This window comes from Podarcis melisellensis (genome assembly GCF_964234715.1).
Source record: "Podarcis melisellensis genome assembly, chromosome: 10".
Taxonomy (NCBI): Eukaryota; Metazoa; Chordata; class Lepidosauria; order Squamata; family Lacertidae; genus Podarcis; species Podarcis melisellensis.
In genome coordinates this window covers 6,026,876-6,051,972 of record NC_138542.1, presented here as the reverse complement: position 1 = coordinate 6,051,972, position 25,097 = coordinate 6,026,876, and the positions used below count along the sequence as shown (strand labels likewise).

General features: G+C 41.0%; 1 protein-coding gene across 1 annotated transcript in view; it reads left to right on the top strand.

Moving 5' to 3' along the window:
• The first annotated feature begins 4,031 nt into the window (after nucleotides 1–4,031).
• RSBN1L (round spermatid basic protein 1 like) overlaps nucleotides 4,032–25,097 on the top strand; it is a 40,356-nt gene continuing 19,290 nt past the window's right edge. Inside the window, exons 1-3 of the mRNA XM_081927665.1 lie at nucleotides 4,032–4,856; nucleotides 22,167–22,286; nucleotides 22,598–23,241. Coding sequence (XP_081783791.1) covers nucleotides 4,202–4,856; nucleotides 22,167–22,286; nucleotides 22,598–23,241 — 1,419 coding nt within the window. The 5' untranslated portion in view covers nucleotides 4,032–4,201. The remainder of the gene's footprint in view (nucleotides 4,857–22,166; nucleotides 22,287–22,597; nucleotides 23,242–25,097) is intronic.

Genomic DNA, 25,097 nt, shown 5'->3' with positions numbered 1-25,097 from the left:
ATGGCAGTCAGCTGAGTTTTCCTCAGAGAAGAGCCATCAAAATTAATGAACCTAACTCAGCATGTTCATTAATTTAAATATGTCTAGAAGACTACTACCCTTAGACTTCTACTGTAAGCTTTTTAAAAATAACTATTTAGGGCAGAAATTAATACAATTTAATCTTAACTGTTCCACTGTCCACTACTGTTCCAATGTGCAGTGAATAAGAACCTGTAGTCTAGCAACATTTGGAGGGCTGCAGGTTTCCCGACCTAAACACTACTGGTCCTGTAGGGTGAGACTCTCAAAAAACATTTAAACTGATTGCAAATACATCAGCTTTTAAACTGATTGCAAATTCAAGTTTTACTAGGCCTGCTATTTCCTTCTGTAAATCCCCTGCAAAACCACATATAAAGTTTAGCAGGCTTTCCTGCTTCATGACACATTTGAAGCATTCTCCACCCTTATTCTTTTTATATAAGGAACTATGGAAACCATGAGGATACCACTTACCCAGAAATAGTTATATGGTATTAATACCATAATAATTGTACTAGAGCAGGAAAATCTGAAATAGATTCATACACCCAATACAGATACCATACATTCCGGACTAACCTGGAATATAACTATAATCTCTGCATTCTTTCAGCATAGTGACTGGGAGACATGACTGCAATTCACAGGACAGATTTCTAGTAACCTCTAGCCTGTTAAAAATGTGACTATCGCAACAAGGCGGAAACATGGGGAAAATGTAGGAAAAATAGACTAAAGACCAATAATCTTATTCTTTGACTATTTTTTAAAACTACTATTAGTGGATAGACTAATAGCAATTGATGTAATTGAACCAATGACTAATTGAAGTACCGTATTTTTTGCTCTATAAGACTCACTTTTCCCCTCCTAAAAAGTAAGGGGAAATGTGTGTGCGTCTTATGGAGCGAATGCAGGCTGCACAGCTATCCCACCTAGTTTTTGGAGGAGGAAAACAAGAAAAAATATATTCTGAATCTCAGAAGCCAGAACAGCAAGAGGGATCGCTGTGCAGTGAAAGCAGCAATCCCTCTTGCTGTTCTGGCTTCTGGGATAGCTGCGCAGCCTGCATTCGCTCCATAAGACGCACACACATTTCCCCTTACTTTTTAGGAGGGAAAAAGTGAGTCTTGTAGATCAAAAAACAACAACGGTATATCTGTTCCCAGATTTACAAGTTTTACACTAGACAAGAATGGCAAAAAATTATATCTAAGTTCATCTAGATAGGAAAAAGTGCAAATAAATAACAGCAATTGTAGTCTGTAAGGAGGACTGAGAATCCCCATTTAGAAAAGTATTATGAAGCAGAAATTTTGACATGTGTAGTGCTTTAAGGAATACCAATAATATTAGGCCTATGCAGAAGCACAAGGTGCAAATGAGTATTTCATGGAATCAAAGAATTGCAGAATTGGAAGAGATCCACAGGGTCATCTAATCCAACCCCCTGCTATACGAGGATCTCAACTAAAGCCTCCATGACAAATGGCCATCCAATTTGGATTCATTTATTGGAGTCTTTGGGGAAATTGGATTCATTTATTGGAAATAGAATGGTAAGAGAGAAGGTGAATGGCAAGTGCTGGTTGTGTAACAAAACAAAAGGAGATTCATACATATATGGTGGAAATGATGGAAAGATGAATACATCCGAGAGGCACTCATTATTCATACATATATGGTGGAAATGATGGAAAGATGAATACATCCGAGAGGCACTCATTAACGATTTCCCCCGACGTACTTCCCACAGACTGAGACAAACAAAACTGGGCAATTATTAGTCCTTCTCTACATTGCTATCAGCATGAGCCACAAACTTCTCTCATTGCTTTATGCAGCTGTGGAGACCTTGTCTATAGAAGTCAGCAGTTTGCCTCAGAAGCCACAACTTGTTATCATCTGGGAAAAGCTTGCCCTTCCAAAAATAACTTCATGGCCTCTCAATTTTGATGGCCTTCCGCAATTTCTGCAGCAGTGAAGTATAGTATGTCCCAGTAATTGTTATACCCTTTCCAGGAAATCTATCATCATTACTCCGCACTGGTCCCACACTGATCTTGACACCTGCAGCTAGTAGGCAAACAGTTATGCAGGGATCCTCCAAAACAGCAGCCTCCACTTGGGGGATGGTGTCTTCATCAATGGCGGACTGTGGTTGCCCAGGAATGGGAGCTGTTTCCACTGAAGTCCGGCCATACTTGAACTGACGATGCCAGTGCTTGACTACGTCATACGATGGGGCATCCTCCCCATAAGACCCTTTCATCTCATCAAACGTCTCCTGTGATGTGCGCCCTTTCAAGTACAGGAACCTGATAACCGCTCTGCATTTGACTGGTTCCATTATCAGACATTACTCCACATTAGCATTTGTAGCACAGAAACTGTTATGAGTTCAGAGCTACAAATTACCACATTACCTATGGAGAGGTGTATACATGTATACACATGCAATTTCATCCTCCTAAGATAACTGGAAGTGGGTCAAGGGAAATCTTTAATGAGCGACCCTCGTACATAGAAACTTTATTTGCATTAGCCACTATCCAGAGCAAGAAAGCTAGATTATTTTGCGGTATGGTAATAAATTATATTTAAGCATTATTTAATAATTGTCCTCCAAGTATACTATATTTGATCTTATTCTTAATTTTTAAAATAGCATTTGTGTAGGAAGAGATTCAGGGGTTTTTTGAGTTTAAAAAGCGCTCACACATAAAGACATAATTATGCATAACTGTACACCAGCATTACAAGGAGGAAAAATGATTTCCGCTTGAGGTGGGCACAGGGCAAGAATATATCACCTCATCAACTATTTAACCAGAGTTATTGCAAGAACAGAGGGAGGCAACTAATCCACTTTTAACTATCTTCAGTCTATGGCTGCTGCACAAAATTTACAACATAAACTTCTGCATGTTTACTCAAAAGCAAAGCCCACGGTGTTTGTCTCCAGGCAAGTGTCCTTGCTTGTAGCCCTGCAGTGGAAACCCCTGCCCATCTCACCTGCCCCCCTCCTCTTCAGCATCAGTCCCTCTCCCACCTCCCTGCCAGGCGCAGGCTGACACTGCCTTCCTCACAGAGTCCTGAGGTTATTGGACTACAACTCCCATCCCTGCTTACCTACCCCTGACTGGGGCACGTGGGCGTTGAAATCCCAGCAAAATGCGGAAGACCACGGCTCCCCCACTCCCGCCTTGCGGGGCTGTTGTAAGGATCGCGGCCAGGCAGCGCGCATGAAACGCATTAACCACCCGAAAGCATTATGCCTAGGCTAAAAGTCAGGCCACCTCCTCAGAAACAAGTCCCCCGCCCTGAGTTTAGTAGGCCTTAACTGCAACCTACTGCTATAGAGCTCTCAAAAATAATAATGTACACGCGCCTCTGTATATCTCTGGTAAGAAAAACGTACTGTTCTCGGACGACGACGACACCGCAGTGGTTTTTGTACACGGGCACCATCTTAGGAGGGGTAATTCTCTTGTGTGAGGGAGAGGGAAGGAAAGGGGGGGGGGGAGAGATGCCTCTTCTAAGATGGCGGCCGCCCTCAGCGCCACACGCTCAGCCCTCAGAAGCCCCGTTCAAGAGACGAGAGCGCGGCCCGATTAAGCGCAAACGCCTGTTTTAGTCGTCTGCTCTCGCCTGCAACCCTCGGCTGAACGTTACCCGTTTCTGAAGGGCAACGTGGGAAGAGCCGCGCTCCGCCACCCGAGCAACGCAGCCGCTCAGCCGCCGCGGAGAGGAAGGGAACTCTAACCCGCCGCAGAGATGGAAGACGCCGCCTCCGCCGCCCTTTCCCAGGTGGCCGGTCGCCTCTCCAGCTTCGCCGCCGCCTCTCGCTGCCCCTAAACCACCTGAAGTAACGCGCGGAATCCGCGACAAGCTCCGACTCGCCCGGCCTCCCCTTTCTAACTGCGCCACTCGCGGCGGCGGCAGCCGCTGCTGCTGTGGGAAAGCGACCAGGCGGGCCGCAGCGGCCCGAGTTCAAACCCCGCTCGGCGATTGGCGGCTTTCTTTGTCCGTCCAATCCTGGCGCCGCTTCCATTGGGAGGGGAGAGTGGCGCTCGCGGGCCGTGAGCCCGCCCCCCTCTCTCTCCCCTCCTCCCTCTACCGCCCGGGCTCTCTCAAGCGACGAGCGCCGTGAGGTAAATACAAGCAGCATCTCAAAATGGCGGCGCCACCGAGTCCCGGACGAGGCGCGGTGGTAGCGCCGCAGCCGGAGCCCTTCTCCTCGAACTTGGCGGCAGAGAGCAGGGCCTCTCCGCGCGGCTTCCCGTCAGCTGCCAAGCGCATGAAGGGAGCAGAAGAGCGGACGCTCAAGGGGCCTAAGCGCGTTAACGGCGAGGGCGGCGGCAGTAATAGGCAGCAGCAACAGCCTCCGCCGCCGCACATACCAGGGGCGCCAACCCCGGTCGGACACGGAAGCCCCGCCGTGTGGAGTTTCACGGCGTTCTCTTCGGGCAGCGGCGGCGGCGGGAGCGCGGCGAGCGGCGGCGGGTCTTTCGTTTTCCCGCCTCAGCTGCCCCACAAGTTGCTGCTGCCGCCGCCTCCTCCGCCCTCCCACCGCTGCCTGGCCTCGGGCGCCGACGGAGGCGGCAGCAACAGCACCAGCGCCGGCGGCAGCAAGACCAAGAGGCCCAAGGAAAAGCGGGACAAGGAGAAGAGGAAACTCGGGGCCCTGCCTGGGTCGTCCATGGTGGCGGCGGCGGCGGCGGCAGGAGGCGGCGGCGGCCCGAGCGCGGCTGGCCGGGAGGAGAACGGCGACGTGAAAGCGCTGCTGCGGCAACAGCAGCACCGCCACCGCCACAGCCACCGCCCGGAAGGTGAGCGGAGGCAGCCGCCAGGCCCGGGGGTGCGGGGAAACGTCGAGAGCGGGGCGGGAGGAGCGGCGGCGGCGGCGGCGGCGGGGAAACGGCCTACCCGCCGCGCCGACTCGGGGCTCCCAGGAGGGAGAAGGAGGAGGAAATGGTTGCTCTCTTTAGCGAGTCCGACACCGGAATGGCTGACTCGGCGGCACATGGAACGAGCACGTTGGCTGGCTGCTTGGCCGCGTGTCTCCGGCGGGGGGTGGGTGCCCTGGGGGTGATTTGAGGCTGGTGGGCTCCGTCGGCGGGGGGTCTGTCGTGCTGCTGGTGGCGGGTACCTTTTGCAGGGGAAGCGGCAACGGCGGCAGCGCTGGCTGGCGGCTCCTGTCAAAAAGGGGGTGTGGAAACGGCCACTGCCGTGGGTGGAAGCTGCCAGAGGCCTTAGGTTTTCAGACCTATTAGGGAAATAAGGGTGCCTTGTAGGCAAAGAGGGAGATGGGCATCTTAACAATGAAATGCCGTTTTATGGTTCAGATTATATTTTGATTACGAGTATATACATTAATGTCTCGTTGAAAGGCTGCATTTATTAAGTGGGTTAATATTGATAGCTCATGTCCTGTGGTAGGAACGCCAAGCATATTACAGCAGTGTAAGTGTTTTGAATGTTCAAAATGATGTGCTGAGTTCAAAATGTTGTTTTTCATTTTAAAACTAGAAATGGCTGACTTGTATTTTGCAGCATATACGGTTTCAGCCATAATGCAGTCACCTAATGATTATGGAAACTGTAAAAGTGCTGTAAACTTGAGCGCAACTTCACCTGCTTTTAAAATCCCAATGGGATGGTCATATAAAAGCTGTTTGATATCCTATCTAATATCAATATGTCTTTGAGCTGGATAGGATGCAGCTAGCCCAGTTTTGTGCTTATTTATGGGGAAGTAAACTGCACTTGTTCCCAAACAATTTAACTATCTAACTGACCTTGCCCAGTTGCAGCATTATTAGACTCCACTTGGTACTGATGCAGCTGAGAAGTCTAGCTCTTTACTTCAGTATAGGGAACTTAGGCAGCTTGGCTAAATCTATATAACTGAACCAGCATAGGCTTGCATAAATTTCAGGTGCAAAGAAATGGGGTGTGGTAGGATCAGTGTTAGTTGGCGGGATTAGCTCCTTGACTTGGACTTCTAGAAATCTGCAAGCCAATAACAAGAGTGATGTCAAGGGGGACCACCATAATATAGCTTAAGAACATATTCTCTTCCATGCATGCAGCTGGCAAGAATACTAAATGCACCCCACAGCCACACACAATTATTGCTTAATAGAATAGCAAATGGACAGACTGATACATTTGTTGCCAACAGGAGTTTAGTAGTATCCATCTTAGCTGGTGTATAGAAATGGACTCCTTTTTTCAGAAGTGCAGGCAACAGAATTTAACATGTTGCAACAGGGATGGGGAATGTTTGGCCTGCAGGACTCTCTGTCTGGCCCTCAGAACTCTCCCCAGACCACATCCTTTACTAACCCTGTTTTTTACTCCCAAGAGTTTTTTCATGGCTGAAACATGCCATTGAGCTCTGATAGTTCGCCTTGCTTGCCTGGGTGGAGAATAAAGAGGAGTATGTGTAGAAATTAGCATACTATAGAAAGGCAAAAATTACATTTGTTGCTTTGCCCACTTTCGCCTCTGCTACAGTGCATGTTGCTTGGAAGAGAAGTTTCCCCACCTCTGTCTTAGCAAGCCTTAACTGTAGTGCTGCAGGGACTATGTTCCAGAACAGTGCTAAGTCGATATGGATACATTTTAGAGATGAATAGCTCGTGGTGGTTAACATTGCAAAGTTGCATTTTGCAGCTCACCCCTGTTGATTCAAGAGGACAGTATTGATCTATGAAATTTCTGGATTACACTAAAAGGAGATTTACAGTGTTGAGTAAAAAATATTTACTCAGAAATAAGTCTCACTGAGTCTAGGGATTACTGTCAGATATACATTTGATTGCAGCCTTCGATTCGTCAGTTCATTGAAAAATAATCATTGTGGAATGCTGAGGTTCACTTGTGTCCTTAAATATTAATCCAATTTTTTGTCAAATGAGATGTTCCTATTGATCTTTTTGTAAGGAACGGCACTACATTGGTCTTTGTTGTTGTCCACATTTCCTGTTATCACAGATAAAGGCTACATAGAGTGGGGGAGAAATACTTGAGGACCTGGCTAAATGTGATGAGGCTGCCACGTGTCTGCCCTCTTCACGTATAAGGTGTGGGTGTGGAGTTTGTTTATATAAAATGAAGCTCAAGGGTGAGTGAAGTGAAACTATCCACTTTTCAGCTTATCTTGTTATGCTGTGATATCTGGAGCAATTTTTTAAAGCCCATCTCTGATCCTGGGTGGGAAGCCAAGTTGGGGACAAAGTTCAGTAAACCAGTGAAGCACAGTAAAGTAAACCAGGAAATACTTCAGTTCTCCTCACCTGTATGCTCCTTTCATGTAAAAAACAAAAAGGCACCACCACCAGCCTTCTGCAACTTCATGTGTGAACTGGGCAAACGTTTATAAAAGCCATATGGCTGCCCTTTCACATGTAACTTCAGTTGTAAAACCATGTACGTAGATTCTTGTCCTTTTCAAACAGTGCTTAACTTTACATTTGCTTTCAATGCACAGCAGTAAACCTTTCACTTCTTTTAACTTACCCAGAATGCTTCTATCTTTAAGTCTATAGGTATCACATTTTTCTTTTAATGATTGTACAAGAGCAATTTTGAGGCACATCACAGGTTATTCAAGTTTGTATTGTAGTGTGAATATGTATTATATCCAGGTAAACATAGCAAAATTTCTGTAAACTGGAAAATAATTGATTTTCTTTACTCTGTTCCACCTGTCATGCTTTTGGTGTACAACAGATGGAAAAAAGTAACTCTAGACATTCATGACTGGTCTTCTAATCACACCAGTATGAAGAATGCTTTCCCAATATTTCTAATTAATGTTGTATTCCACTTAGAGCTTTTGTAATCCATAGATTGTTGTTAGCATGGTGTGTCAGATAGTGTTGAATTGGATTGGCTAGAAGCAGGTTCAGCCATGTAGTTTACTAGGTGACCTTGGGCCAGTTGTTATCTCTCAGCCTAACCTATCTTATAAAGTTACAAGAAAGTAAAAAAGTGTTTGTGTGAGTGGAGAGAAGGGAAGGGAAACTATGTACTCCACACTAAAGTGTTTCATAGACTCATACAATTGTACAGTTGAATGGTATCGCGAGAGTCATCTAGTCTAACCTCCTTTTTAGAGGAAATGTGGAATAAAATGTAATAAATTGTAGATATATTTGGCTTTTCAGAGTAGTAGCAAACTTTCTGAAAGATGCTTGTTTCTTGTGGTAGTGACAGCTGACCAAACAACCTGGATAGTCTTATGCATCTCTGAATATGAAGTACAGTCCAGGCGATTAGTGTGTCAAGAGTAATTTATCCAGGCCTCCTTTTCCTTTCACAGGGATTTCATCACTTTATTTCCCAGTGTTGGAGCACTAATGCATGTTTAAATGGTATATAAAAGTGCTTTGTACTAGGGAGTGTTTCTGGAGTATGGAAAATGACCCAGCCTCTAGTAAGAACCCATTTGTGCCTGAGAGTACCACATCAGAAGCCCAAGCTCTAGAACAGTGCAGGGGTTCTGTTGCTGCAGAAGCACTTGTAGTCTAACTTTTCCTTGCTTGTACAGCAGACGAAGACTTCTGGTGTCCTGGAAAGGAAGGAAGAGGGAGATTCTCTGTGGCTCCACCAATTAGTCTCTTGTTTGACTTCTTGGAAAACTCCTAACTGCTAAAGTGCCTTCTCGTATAGAAATCTCCATCTGCTTGTGTCTGACCAGGTTCAACACCAATGCTTCCAAAGGAGGTGTGAAAATATTGCTTCAAAAGCTAAACTTTAAATTACTAGGCATTGATGAATTGATTTTATAACACTTCAGAATCCTTTTCAATAAAAGGGTTAGCTGTTATAGAGCTTTTCCAATACAGAAGCAAAGAAACATAACTAAACTCTACACAATTGGGAAATGCAGAGTACAGCTGATCTTAATCTGAATAGCTGCAACGTTTCCCCCTCTCCTTGACACGTGAATATAAAAAAAGAGGTAGATGTTGTCAGAGAATTGTTGTTTTCATGTTGTGTTGTATGATGGTGGTTTTTGTTTTTGTTTTTGTTTTGCTTCAGTTACTGTTTGTCTTTTGTAAGTTTTGGTGACTTTAAATTTGGAGGTTTAAGTATAATATGTTGGTATGAGAAACTATCGTGTAACGGGCCAATGGCCGTAATAAAGATCAATCCAATCCAATCATGTTGTGTCTCATAGACTGCAATTTAAGGTGTCATGGCTGTAAATCTAAGCCAAGGTGTATCTGAACAATTATATATTCTGTACTACTTATACTGTAAATCCTCTGAATATATTTGTTGGATTTAATTCTTTTGGTTACTGGAGAGCTAACATGCACAGAAATGCTTTCCATGTTTGAGAGGCAGGATCCTGGTTCCTGCATTTTTACTTATTTGAAAAGGAGGGACAAGGGGTTGGGGTTGCTCAGTGTCTCAGCACAGTAGTTTAATGTCCACGTCTCAACTCACACTGAACTAATGTGAGCTATGAAAACAAAAGGTTTCCAAAGCTTGAGGAGTTGCCCTGTTGTTGCCCAGGGAACAAGAAAATCATTTCTTGTAGGGCCTTATTTATATATTTAATTTTAGCATGAGCCTATGTTTATTTTAAAATGTTGTGTGGTCACTGATGGGATAGTTTTGACATTTACAGAACTCGTTTAAAAGTCAAGTCTGTACCTGTCACTGAGATCATGAATTTAGAACGATCTAATTATGTTAATGCGTTCATGGTGAAATGGATAGAGCTTTCTGTTTTCAAGATATGACTCGAAACTCATTGTCCTAGCCCTTTGTTTAAATGATTTAATCATTACTTGTTTTAGTTGTAAGTTAATATTTTATTTTTACTATTCAGCTAAATAACATGGGCAATTTCTAATAAGCATTCAAACAAATAAATACAAAACAGGATCACAAAGTTATAGAAAAGAAGAGAACCAAATTTAATACAACATTTATATTATAGTAGAAAATAAAATCAATGTGACAGTACTTTTTAATAAAAAAGTGCAAAACTTTTGAAGCAGTTGCTTAGACATTTGAAATGGCTCACAGAGCCAGAATTTATTTTTACTTTATTATCTTGTCTTTCTGCTCTTACACCAGCAGATTCCTTTTCAGTATCTGCAATGCTTAAACTATTCAAGTGAATTTGGTTTTAATGCTGATGACAAATTTCTGGACTGAGACTCAGAAACATCCTGTACCTAAATTCTTAAGAGTGTTTCCACCTTTTTTCTGATTAACTATTCTGCCCCATCCCTGTTTGGTGGACCTTCAGGTTTTAGTGAAAAAGCCAATCAGATTCTGAAAGCTGTGCTACAACAAGATACATAAATCCATGCAGAAAATGTTACTGCTTATTCTTACCAGAACAGTAAATATATATTTACATGTTACTATTTTCAGATTTCACTTGGAATGTCTTGAATATTGTGTTTTGAACTGAGTTAGATCAAAATGATATTTGCCAGAAATGACAGTATTGAACTTGTGCAAAATGAAACTAATCCTCTTTGCACTTAACTGGTAGTAAATGCTTTGAACACAATGGGACTTACTTATGAGTAAGTTAAATACAGTAATGAGAAAAGTCAGTATAGATAAAGTTCTAAATCGCAATATGCAAGATAAAGAATGGATATGAATTTTCTGTTATGAAGCAACAAATTTGATCAGCACAGACTTAAATGAAAACTTAGTGTAGGTGGTATTTAACTTCACATACACCTAGTACTATTTATTCAAATATGTTGGACAGTCTTCTCATGATAATTTTTTAACACAGCTTTTTTAAAGATGCATGAAAAGAGATTTTGTCTAATAGACAGTACCCCCTTAATTTGGTTTAACTTTGGATTCTGGAAAAGTTTTACTAGGTTTTCTAAAAGAGTAAGTAGAACAGGTATATTTACAATTAATCATTCGGTTATTGGTAGCTTACACTTTTAGAAATAGTTGTTGCTAATTGTACGAAAACATGCATTACACAAATCTGGGTGGTTTAAGAAGATTTGGGAAATAGTTAATTTTGTTAAACATATTTTCCAAAAAGTTATTTTAGATCTTATATCAAGAGGTTCATAGAAAGATTATCTTTGTTTATTGAGTAATAAATTTATTAATGATTTGCAACTGTATAGTGTTATAATTTATGCATTTTTTGCAGATTATGTCTGTTAAGCTTTTAAATCCTGTATATGTGGTTTTTCTTTTCTTTTCATTTCATATTATGTTAAATTTCATAAATACAGGGAAAATGGTCGTAATATTTCTAGTTCTTGAAAAATAGTTTACAAACACTGAACAAATATTTCATTTTCTCTGTCACTCTGTGCTTTGTTTCCAAAAATTTTGATACTCAAAATATCAGTTCTCAGTCTTATTTGTTCTAAAAATATCTTAATGTGTGTGTGAGGGAGGGGGATGGTTCTGGCTTGGCTATTTTATGATTTTATTCTTACAACACTAGTCCACATTGATGCATATGATACATAGTCAGAACATGTTTTGTTTACCTGGCTTTTAAGAGGGCACACTTCCATTAATAACACACAATGAAACATTTCAAATTAACATAACTGATAGTTTACATAAGGAACCTACTAATTCTTTTAGTGAAGATGTTGGAAATTTGGGGACAGTTTCATGCTTTCAAGGGAGGAGAGGGTGCCAAATCTGTGGCAAAGGATGGATGCAGCATCAACTAACTGATGCCCCAACCGACAACGTAATTGGAGAAGAAGACTTTTTTTAAAAGACAACTTTGCTGGTGACATGAAGTCATCTGTAAGATGCTTCTTATTTCTCAATCTCTGAAACTGACATCTAGAATTGGGAATGGTACAAAGTGCTACATAATCCGTGTTGAGTTAATGCCAGAGAGTCTTTTTAACTTCAAATCTTGGCTTGCTATGATATGCATAAGCAATAGAACATCTCCTTTGCTCTAAATTCCATATGCAGCGCACAGTTCATGTTTCTAAATGCTTAATTCATTGTGGTATTTAAAAATTATTTATTAAGTCTATGCATGTATGTCTGTAGAACGCGGGTGGCGCTGTGGGTTAAACCACTGAGCCTAGGACTTGCCGATCAGAAGGTCGGCGGTTCAAATCCCCGCGACGGGGTGAGCTCCTGTTGCTTGGTCCCTGCTCCTGCCAACCTAGCAGTTCGAAAGCACGTCAAAGTGCAAGTAGATAAATAGGTACCGCTCTGGCGGGAAGGTAAACAGCGTTTCTCTGCGCTGCTCTGGTTTGCCAGAAGCAGTGTAGTCATGCTGGCCACATGACCTGGAAGCTGTACGTCGGCTCCCTTGGCCAATAAAGCGAGATGAGCACTGCAACCCCAGAGTCGGTCACGACTGGACCTAATGGTCAGGGGTACCTTTATCGTATGTATGTATGTATGTATGTATGTATGTATTAAGTTTATAGGGTAGACAATGAGTTGCAAACTGGGAACCAAAATTATATTCAGAACCTGCAGATGAGCACATTTTCTAGTTTTTATTTATGATAAGTGACCCCTCCCCCAATATTTTACACACACATCAACACATCCTGCTAGATTAAGCACAAGGGGCTTTTTTTAATTGCTTCCAGAATGCCCTTCTTTTCCTTCTCACCTCTCCCCATTGTCCTGCTTTCACAAGATTTTCTCTCTTGTCAGCAGTTGGCTCTTCTTTCTCTCAGCTAATTCAGACATTCAGGAATAGCTCATGAGACTCAAAAGACAGTGTCACTTTGGGATTCAGATGCAGAATTGCATGCTGGAATATTCTGCCAAATAAAAATACTACTTCATACATAAAGATAAAATGCTGGGAAGCAGACATATTGCAGCCTGTGGTGATTGGCAGTTGGAAAAGCAAAGATGAGCTCCCGTTCTGATAAATGTGGACAAAAGGGCATTTACAGTTGGAATGATCAATGCTGATAACTGTAGGAAGGAAAAGCTGAAGCAAATTAGAAAGGAGGCCTACTGCTTGTGTGAAAAGAATTGTCACTTGCCATAAGTTATTGGACAAGAGACAATCTTTGAGATTTTGGTGGACAACTAAGAAACTGGTATTTGGGTTCAAAACTTTGATTGCAACGGCTGGTTTTGCTCCTTTGTGCTGCTTATCCATGTGGCCCAAATCTAGGTTCAAATTTGGAGGATGAAATTGGGTATATAAGTGAGTCAATAGATACCAGCTTTCTATTGCTAGGTATAGTGAATTGATACAGGTAAGTTTTCTATTTTGAAACTGATGGACTTGCTAAACAATCATGTAGGGCAACTGGTTGTTATAGTTATTTAAAAAACCATGAGTTTTGCAATTAATAGACTTTAACAAATGATCATGATCAAATAACTTGATTATTTATCCTGCATGCCTTTTGTAAAGTATAATTGTTTTTTTTAAAAAGGAGATAAGTCTTTTTTGTTTTCTGTATACCTGCCAAGATGCTACAATCTTTAATTGCTTCCTGATCATTTTCATATTTATTTAAAATGAATGATCAGACATTTCCAGAAGAAAGGACAAAATTGTTTTCACATTAAAACATGAACATTCTTTCCATCTTTGTAAGAAGTATTAATAAATAATATGAAAACTGAACATGAGTAGAGCTCAAGTGGTTGCAGGGCACAAGTTTTTCCAGGTTACCTTGTGCATAATGTTCCTAAGATAAGAGGATACTCTTGGACCCTGGAACAAACTAATGTTTTCTCACTACTTCAGTTACATTTACTTGAGAAATAATATCATCAGCATGTTTTAAACTGTAGTTGTTAAGGAGATCCGTCCCCCACCCCGGCCAACTTTAAATGTTATGTCATTTGTTTTAGTCCTTTAAAATTGTAAACCACCTTGGGTGCCTTTGGCAGAAAAGCAGCATATAAATGGAATGAATGAATTCTTTCACTTCTTCTGGAGTTTTTACAGTTAGGTGTTTCTTTTCACTATTAAGTTTGATGACTTTATGTGGTTTGGAAAGAACTGACCAGGGTAAAACATTTGAGGTTTGTAAAGCATTTCTAATGCCATTTAGTAATCTTCTAATTATCTATGACAATTTTTAAAATATCTTCTCCCTCTTACTTAGGCTGTCACTATTTTATCTGTGACCTTTCAGTTCCTCCCTTTATCTGATAATCTCTTGCCAACATTTCCTCCTGAATGACTCCTTGACTTTGCAAGTTAATTGAGATAAAGCCAGGGGTGCATGATACATAAAGAGATCTCAAAAGTGTGTTCACTGTGCTGTAAGCTTTGTCTTAATATATTTCTCTAAAATATGAACAGATCAAATTTGGAAGGTTGTCATACTCTTCCTCACTGTTTGACTGCCAGGCTTCTGCCTTTTCCTTTGGAGGCACCAACGCCTTGCAGCAGACTGCCTGAGACAGTAGGAGGTTGCTAGTAGCAGTTGCGAGAGGAAGGCAAATGAGTAGGGAAGGAAAGTGTTTTGCAACTGAGTACTTCAGATGGAAGTGGTGCAACCTTCTGTCCAGCTGCAAATTATGAATGCAACGGTCCCAAACAAACTCTCTCTTTGAAACTGCTTATATGAAAGGATGGAACATACATTCAGTATCTTCTCATAATGAACATTTGACTTTTAGCTTTACGTCTTCAATTAAGTGAATAGGAGCCACATTACATTTAATATTAAAACAGTGGTCATACACACTTCTAGAAGCCATGCATTTTGAGAGAGACTGTTGAAGCTATCAGTGATATAGCAATATTGTGTTAGTGTGTGGCTTTGTTGTAGTGAATGGGAGCAAACAGCACAATTTTAAAACTAATGCTGTTCCAGAGTTTGCAGAATTCCTGTATTCACCATATGAGAGTGCCCAGAATTAGAGAACTGGAATAGCAGAGAATGCCAAAACATATGCAGTGTGTGCATTATGCTGGCTAAAATTGCATGCAGTTATTTACCTTTACAAGACTAGGGATGTAAACTTCCATACATTTTTAGTACAGGCAGCCGCCTATTTAGGTGTATCCAATTTGTGTGTGCACATGCGCATCACACTGAACCTGGAAGTGACCCAAAAATATAACAAAAGGGGGGGGGGATGGGAACAGAATGGGGTGTTTCCATGCTTTTTCAATGGTGTTATACGAGATTTCACTTAAACACACAGTGTCTTGGAACACAACTCCTGCATAAATTGGGAGTTGTCTGTAGGGCATTGAAATGTAGCAGAAAACATAAAAATAAATAATAAAAACCACTTCCTCTTTGAACTCAAGCTAAGAAAGTATACCATATATAATTTGGCTCATAGGGTTGTATTGTTTGGTGTGTGTGTGTGTGTGTGTGAGAGAGAGAGAGAGAGAGAGAGGAGAGAGAGAGAGAGAGAGAGAGAGAGAGAGAGAGAGAGAGAGAGAGAGAAATATATATGAGAAATATGTATTTGAGATGGAGAGTCAGACTTCTACTCTTGAAGGTACTAGGGTATATTTTAGTATTTTACTGTTGCAAAAAATTGGAAGGGAATGTTGAAAACCATCAACAGCAGTAAACATTTGGAAAGTTTTTAAAATCTTGGTTTATATATGATTTGCTGACCTCAGTAACATACTGCACAAAGAATATACAGTACCTTTCAGTGAAGAAAGCTCATAAAATATCCTTATAATTAAGATGTAGCAATATATTTGGATAATTTCAGTGCTGTGCTATGGGCAGGAGTCTGGAGTGAGCCATGAACTGGAAACTATGGGACAAAGGAGAAGTCAAGACCAGTGACTAACCAAAGATGTAGGAAAATGCCAATGCTCAGGAAGACATTGTTGCTTGAGCAAACCTCACCTTGAAAACAAAAACTTTTATACTTCTTCCTACTGACAAAGATCCAGTGGTTAGCATGAGTGGGATGTTAGTATGGAAGGTTTATCACTGAGAAGGCGTCTGCCTATAGTTGAATGAATCACTATACAGGGCAGCCACAGACAGATTGAAGCTGCATCCTATAATTATTTAACTACTCTTGATAATACTATTAAAAATTCAGATTTTTATCATATGTTTTCACAGGTTTGCAGCCTTACCTGGGAGTCAGCCCTGTTGGACCCAGTCTGATGCATATTTGAAGGAAATGTCTAGAAGTGGGAAATTTTAATATTGCTTATATGCTATCCCACCCTTCAGAATAATTAGCATGACTGTTTTATTTCTTAAATGTTAATTGGTGTCATAACAACCCATAATTTCTGATTCTAACCCTCATGCTGATCTTTGTGGATATGAGAAAGTAGGAAGTTTGCATAAGCTTAAATAAGCCTTTCTACTATTTCACATGTTTGTGCAGTTCCTTGATCATGTATATTTCCAAAAATTCATCACATTTTAACTGATCTAGAACTTGAAAGACTATATCGTGAACATAAATGTCAAAGCATGTCAGACAGCCAGATTGTACTCCTGGACCAAATACCTGAATGTAGTCTGTATTTTTCAACATTTGAAATTACTCTTCTGATTCCAAATCCTATGTTTAGTAAATCCCTTGTTTCGTAATCCAGTAAAACTTACATTTCAGGGCTTGGTGAAGCACCTATCCCCAATACACAATGGTGTGTTTCAGAATGCCTTTTCCATTTCTTTCAACACTAAAATGGTTGGCATTGTTGTAGTATTTTTAGTATTGTTGCTGACAAACTCTTTTCAGACATCTTTCCTTGCACTCTTGGGAGATAATGAAAAAGGAACATGCTAATAAATATCTGCACAGCCTCCTTTCTATCATTCAAAGCTTTCTGTGTCATAGTGCGTGTAATGGATTTGGCAAACAATTATTACATCATTTTTGAAAGTGATTAGTTTCTTTCTTTCTTTGTGCTTTTTATGCTTTGCTAAAAGAGTTTTGCCCGGAGTGTGTAGAGCAAGAGTTGTTTTCATAGTGCCTTGTACAATGACCTGTGATTAGATCTCTGTCTCTACTGCAGTGATGCAGTAACTTTGCCCTCGTTCTGTGATGACAGTCCTTCTTGTGTGGAATTTTGTTGCGTTAGCTGCCTTTGATCTTGATGTGCTTCTTGCATAATCTTTTAAGTGGGATGCCCTCTCTCAGCTGATGCAAACCAGCTGCTGCTTTTGGCATCCTACATTATTTTAAATCAGATGGGAAAAACCTCTGTTCACTTGTAGGTTTTGAATTGCTTGGTCAATTACTGTTTATTTTATGTCACTTGTATATTATAACTCAGAAGTTTTCTAGTAACTTGCAGTATATGTACAGTATATACATTTGTTTCAATGGGCTTGTCAAGAGCTTATTTCGTTCTCCGCATAGGAACAACTGGGACATATAGAAAATGGTCTAGCAACTGAACCCAAATTTTCCAACTGGTCAGAAGCTCGGTTGGCTGGAAATTTCCAGTATCTGAGTTGCTGCATTCTCACAGATACATAGTTGCTGTTAATTAAGCAGGTCTCCATGCGGACCTGGAGCTAGCTACCAGCCATAGCTAGATAACGCGGGTGCACTCAATCCATGAGCTCATCCTAATTAGTGAGAGCTGAGTTGTCACCAGAAACCAGGTTCTCTGTTGCCCAGGGATCTGCAATACCAGACTTCAGTCAAGGCCTAAACAGAATAAAGGCTTTTATTGACAACACCCACTCCCATCACCTGGTGTCAGACACAGGAAAGTTAAAATGGTGGCTGCAAAGGAACAAAGAGGAGTGTGTTCTAAGGCAATACAGTAGTATAATCCCAATTATTTCTTTGCCATTGCATCTTGAATGTGGAACTGTGTGAACATGGTGCCTTTTTCTGTCAACTTTTCTTTTTATCAGATAGTGCCTTTGACTCTGACACTGCTTTTGACAGGGATTGGATCTAGTCAACTGATCGGGAACTTTTGATCGCACTCCAGTTAATCTGATTGCCACCAAAAGCAACCAAAAGGGTTGAGTCAGAGGCAATATCTGGTAAAAAGAAAGGTCACTTCACATGTTGGCTGCTTCAGTTGAAGTTTTTTTAAAAACAAGATTTATTTTCTTGATTCCACATGACAACTCCAGGGTAACTGAATAGACTGTATATGGTCAGTTTGGCAGGACTGAACATTGAGCCAGCAGTGGGTTGGCAGGGGAACTCAGGACAGTTGTAATGGATTACATTAGAAATTTTCCAACAGTATTGATTTAAATGAGAACTTTTTGTAAAAATGAACAGGTGGCTCCTGTGGAAGAGGAATGTCAAAGGGGGCATACTCCATGCTTTCCATGGACCATGCCAAGCAAAGGGGTCCAAACAAAGGCACTAGCTCATGTCTAGTCAGCTTTCAGCAGTGTTTCATTCCAGCAGTATTACTTCACATTATTTGCTTCCCCTAGATTGTTCCCATCAGCAAGTCCTTTACCTCTTCTTCTCAGGACTGCTTCAGTCTTGTGGTTTCTTCAGAATATCTAAGTTGTTGTCTTTTTAAATTCCATTCTATTGGTTTTCTATTAGTCCAAAATATACAAAGTCATTTACAAAACATTTTGTTACTGAGTCTTATTTTTCCTGACCAGTCTCCTTGTTAGTAAGTTCCAAGCTCTGAGGTCATCAGTTCTTCCCAGAGTTGCCTCACAGTTCCATGGAAGGCTCCTTCCCAAAGAGAATGGAGTCTTTTCTATTTCATTACTATTTCCCCCAGAGAGCTAGATAAGCATAGGTTGTTGGTATCACCTCTCAGACAGTGTTAGAAACTCAGGTATACAGGTGAGGGGCTAAATGGCGCTTTAAACCTGTGTTGCAGTCACCACAACAGAATGTCTATTCTGGACTAGATGACCCTCAGGGTCCCTTCCAGCACTGCAATTCTGTGATTCTATGATCTCAGCTACATTGCTTGGCTGTAGCTTGCTCTTACAACAATTAACTTGTTTCCAGTATGGAAAAGGGAGAAACAAGCACAATGGAAATTGTATTATCTATGGACTAAGGCAAAGGTTTTTTAACTGTGGTGGCCAACTTGGCACCCAGAAATCTCTACATGGTCACAATTGGACCCATGCCAGTAGCAAAATGCACCTGGTGCCTGGCTAATTTCTAATTCTGCTCTCAGATCACACCTGATGGGACTTAGGAGAACTGCCTGAAAAAGACCTCTCACAAGAAGCAAGGATCACTTTAAGCCAATACCTGAAGAGATGCCTTATTTGGGCAGCCTGATTATCTAACCTGTTGCCTGTATTTCCACTGGATTTCACCCACATTCTTCTCTTCTGAAGATTTTTATATCTGCCCTGTCTCCCCTTCCTTCTTGGCAGCTGATGGAGAGTGCCTCATCCTTCTTCCACAGGTGGAGTCTCCAGGCAATGTCCGAATGTGTTCTTCTCAGAAGTTATTGCCCAGTGGGTGCCTGCTGGTGCAGAGTGGGGCATACTGAAAGGGCCAGGTGCCATCAAAGGACTGGGAAGCCCTGACAGCACATTCAGATAAGGGAACTGTGTTCCTTTTTAAACATTTGTTCCAATTAATGTGATTTTAATTTATTCCAGTGGAGGGAATTCTATTATTTTATTTTTCTTTGTTTTTGCCTCACTCACTTTCACCTTTTGGCTGCTGTAGGCAGTGGCCAAACCACCTTCCATCATTAAAGCAAGGCTCTCTTTTAACCCTTCCCTTCACCTGTACTGGAGTGTTTCTTCTTCTATGCAATATTAAAGTCTGTCCTTTTCATTGGTGGTCTGTCTGTATTCCCCTAGTAGGTTAGGGGTTTTATATGCATGACTCAAGCCCTTTGTTTTTCCCCCTGCCCCTTTACCCTCCCTTTTTGAGGTTGAAGTGAATTGCTGGCCTATTTCTACAGGGAAAAAAAAGGCTAGGAACAGTTTTATAGTGCACAATTATTGACTCCGTATGTCTACAATCACAAAAGAGCACTCCTTTCTTTCTCATATCCCCTTGCTTCCGGTATTGAGGTGTATCTTAGATCCTTGTTAATTCCATTATGGAGAGATTGTACCCACCATTCATATTGCAAGATCAGGTTGCCAATAAAACTAAAGTTATAGCCAAATAACCAGAAGAAGAAAGCACAGCTGCCCTATGTAACAAGAACTGGATTTCTTTAACTCAAACCTGATCAGTGACAAACAGAGTGAAAAGAGTTAACTGGTTACCTAGAAAGCGATAGGTAAAAGGTAAAGGTAAATGACCCCTGGATTGTTGTCCAGTCAAAGGCGACTATGGGGTGCGGCGTGTATCTCGCTTCAGGCTGAGGGTGCCAGTGTTTTTCCACAGACAGCTTTCCAGGTCATGTGGCCAGCATGACTAAACCGCTTCTGGCACAACGGAACACCAAAATGGAAGCCAGAGTGCACTGAAACACCATTTACCTTCCTGCCACAGCGGTACCTATTTATCTACTTGCACGGGTGTCCTTTCAAACTGCTAGGTTGGCAGAAGCTGGGACAGAGCAATGGGAGCTCACCCTGCCACACATATTTGAACTGCTGACCTTCCAATCAGCAAGCCCAAGAGGCTCACTGGTATAGACCACAGCATCACCACATCCCATGTCTAGAAAGTGATACAGTAGCCCTGAGCTGACTCCAATGGAAAATCTGTAGAGTCGATTAAAGAAACTAGTCAGAAGCAACCAAGGAATAAAGCACAATTGATAGAAGCAATCATATAATCTTTGTTTCCACATTATAAAACCTGACAAACTAAAATCATTGCTTAACTCCATTGGATGGTGTTGTAGGGCTGTAATTGTGGCAAAAGGTTTCTAAACTAAGTACTAACTGAAATGACGAGAAGTTACAAAATACCCTTTATTATTTTTTCTGTGTATAAAGTCTTTTATTTGTGTATAACTTTTGATAGAATAAAGATAATTAGTTTGTTGCATTATATTTTTCTAATGATACAGAATTTTATGGCATTATTATAAAAATGACTTGTTATAAGCCATCAAACCTCAGAAATACATATCTTCCAAAAGGTTTCCACAATTTTGGCCATGTCTGTAACTGGGTAGAGAAAAGCAAGCACACAACTCATCATTAAAGCATTTGTATTGGAATAGTTTTGAAGCAGTGTTAGAAACTCAAGATACATGTTAGGCATCAAATGGCTCCTTAAACCAAGGTTGTAGTCACCAAAACAGAATGTCTGGTTGCCATTTCTGGGCCAGATGGCTCTAATGAGGGACCGACTGTGTTCAACAGTTAATATTCTGGCTAGTTCAGATGACAGACAACCTTGAGCTCAGTTAAGAACTTTGAGAACTTAAAGAAGAAAAGTCACTTGATCCAGGGACAGTTCTCGTATCTATTTCTACCTCTTTTTCTTAATGGTGACATGAACCGTTCGTAGCATAAGCATATTCTTCACAACTGTGAGCAGTGGGGTGGAGTAGGTGAAGATAATCTACAACAATTAACTATGACATTGTTCACTGCTTCTGCTCAGGCTGACAAGAAAAAGCATTTTGGTTCCTGAAATTCATTCCAATTGTGCAGATAAAATATAACAGAGAGAATTCTACCGAACGAGGTATTAGTGTGTGAAAAGAGTCAAGATCCAGTGATCCCCGGCATGCACTTCCAGATGGTGGAGATGTCAAGCGCCATCCTGGCACCCAGGCATTCACTTGGTCGCAAGTGGCCGATAGTTGCAAAATGCGGCTTCTGCCTGGCTAATTTCAAACACTGTTTTGAAGATGTTTTTATTCATTCACACTAGTAGTTTTGGGAGAAAGGCTGGGGTATAATATACAAAATAACAATAATAACTTATGCTTGGGAACAGACCTGATTTAGCAGAACTGAAATATTCCTGTTTCATTGTTTTCTTTATCCTAGTTATATCACCTCATACGTCCTAAAATGTTAAGTTGTTTTCCGGGGGCTTGGGCTTCTCTTCGTTTTTGGAAATCTAATCTATTAGGCTGTTAGAACTGTGGCTCAGATTCAATTCAGGAGTTTTGGTCATATGGTAGATGTAGAATATACTTGCTGGTTTCAATTTTTTAAGTAGGCCCCACAACAGTTATGTATAAAGTGTCTCTTTTCAATATCTGAGAGTTCATTTAGCCTTAGAACTCTGTAGAACATTTACTTACTATACCAAATATAATTGTGGTGATTTTTCTTTGTAAAGTTCTGGTTAAATATGAATTGTTTCCTTTTTAGATCAAACCATCAGAGACAAAATTGCAGAAAGGGATAAGGAAAAGCAGAAAGAAAAGAAGAAACACAGGTTAATGTCTGAAATTAAGAAAGAGAATGGAGAGATGAAATTATTTCAGAAAGGTAAGCACACACAAATGTATAGCAGCTGCCTGCTTTCCTATAAAATTGTACTACAGGCAACTCCCCATTTACATGAGAGTTGCATTCTAAGGGACTCTGCTTGCCAGCTTTCCCCAACGTTCTGGTGCCAAAAATGACACACACCACCTTGAGCTCCTTGAAGAAAAGATGGGATAATAAGTAAATAAAATATTGTTTGTGTTATTTAACTTCATTTGGCATATCACTTCACTGTGCATGTAAATCAGTTTTTCATCTTCATGGCATGTCACTTTAGACATACAAAAATGAAAATATTTCTTTTTTAATAGGTATAAAGGAGAAACCAAAAAGCAATGCAGAAGATCTACAGATTAAAAAAGTAAAGAAGAAAAAGAAAAAGAAGCATAAAGAGTGTGAAAAAAGGAAGCGCCCAAAAATGTACAGTAAATCTATTCAGACCATCTGCTCGGGATTATTTTGTGACACTGAGGATCAAGATGCCAAAGGCATAATCAAAAATCATCTTAAGGATTTCAATGGAAAAAATATGGATCCCAAGAAGGACTCTGAGTACAAGATATCAGAGAACAGTGAGTTTCCATTTGTCTCGTTAAAGGAGCCACGGGTTCAGAATAAACTCAAAAGGTTGGACATGTTGGAGTTCAAACAATTCATTCATATTGAGCACCAGCCTAATGGAGGTGCTTCAGTTATCCATGCCTACAGTAATGAACTCTCCCACTTGTCTCCTGTGGAGATGGAGAGATTTGCAGAAGAATTTGTGGGTCTGGTTTTTAGTGAAAATGAAAACTGTGCAGCTTACTATGTAATGGGAATTGTTCATGGGGCAGCTACTTACTTACCTGACTTTTTAGACTACTTTTCATTTAATTTTCCCAATTCGCCAGTGAAAATGGAGATTTTGGGAAAGAAAGATATAGAGACAACGACTATGTCAAATTTTCATGCTCAGGTAAGAGGTTTTTTTCACTTTCTAAAAATTATTTCATATTGTGATTAATTTCTTTTGTATAAATTAAATATGTTAGCAGGAGAAGATTGAGTTGACTAAGGAAAATACAGTCAGATGCTCCCCCCCCCCCCCGGTATGCAATGCAGGAACAGAAGGTATTCTCCATTATGTATGTTTGCACAATTCCCAAATTTTGTAGTTGGACAGGCTAATATGTTCGATAAATTGAATAATTAAAGACTTGTGTGAGTATGAGGTACCTACTCACAGAAAAGCTTGCCTGCGGCATCGCTGGATAATTTGTTGATTGTGGTGTAGTTCCTTCCAATCAGCCTGTGGGTGGGGTAAGGGATAGGTCTTCTGTTTCAGTGGCATTAGTGTGATGGAATAATTTAATGAGAGCAGAATGACCCAATCTCAGAAGAAACATGACTAATGGAGAAACACAGCAGATATACTTCTAGGTGTGGGTAGTTTTTACTCCTGCACCTTCTAAAACTTATTGGACGTCCATTTCTATTTTTTAAAAACTGATTTTTCTATAAGATCTTAGGGATATTTTCTGAACTTTTTCCTTAGCATGCAGTTGAGTAGCATGACCTGGACTTGGTAAAATGAGTCATTTTCAGTTGTATGTGCTATGGCTGCAGTCCTATGAAAGATTCCTTAGGAATTGGTCCCTTTGGATCCAGAGGGGCTGGCAGTTCAATCTAATGCATATTTAAATCAAGTCAATTTGTTTTGCATTATTTATATCCTGCTCCGCCCCTAAAAATGCCATAATACCCCAACATTAATATGAATTGGTGTCATAACAACTCCATAGCTTCAGACTCTTACTTTTCAGCATTGAGCTTGTGAACTTCAGAAAATGAAATGCTTCTCAACTCCTTCAGCTGTTAGTGTTCTGTGCATTTCCAGTCATCAGCTATGAGAAGACAAAGGCCTGGTTAGCATGCATTGGTTTAATGTGAACCAGTTCTGTAGCAAGGTCAGGTGGTACTCGGTGCGGAAAATTTCTTGTCCACGCCCCCCCCCCCCAAATTATTAAAAGAAGGAAAAAATAAGTCAGTGTCATAGCTAAGACTTTTGCTGCCCGGGGCAGTCACTGTTTTTGGGGCCCTTTTGCTGTTCCTCATGCGGGAGTCCTGTCAATTTGCCATGGTCCTCCCCTCCCCTCCAATTGTCCTTCCCTTCTCCCCCCCCCCCCCACTTCCCAAGGGGTGGGAAGGAACTCAGTTCCTGCCACCTCAGACTCCACCTCTTCTTTGCTTTACTTGATGCCTCATCATGTTCTTTGTTTCTCTTGCTTCAACCACAGTCAGAGCTCAAGAGCCTATTCCTGCCTAGCAAAAGCACCCAAAAATAGTGCAAAGCAGGAGCAATAAGGGAGGATGTAATCTCTCATACCTGCACGCTGCTTCTTTGAACAGCCATAAGTACAGTGCTCAAGTAGAGTGGATTTAGGTGGTGTCATAGGTGCCCCCCGCATGCCTGCAGCAAGCCCCGTTGGGCCTTTTCACAGCTTGCTGCAGGCGTGGGTAAGCCCAGTGGGGCTCGTCACAGGTGTGGGAAGGCCCAGCAAGGCAATTAAGCAGTTATAAATAAATGAGCCCCCCCCACCCTGAGAATAATGCACTCAGATAAACTGGTTTGTGCAGATATGTTTGGGTAAGATACTTTGGTCATAATTACAGGCTACATCCAACTAAATCCTACTTAGGGCAGACCCTTTGAAATTAATGTTTGGATATTTTTTTTTTAAAAAAATAATTTTTATTCATTTTCAAACACACAATAAAAAACAAACAAAACACAAAACAAAAACATACAAAACATTTAAACACGTATAATTT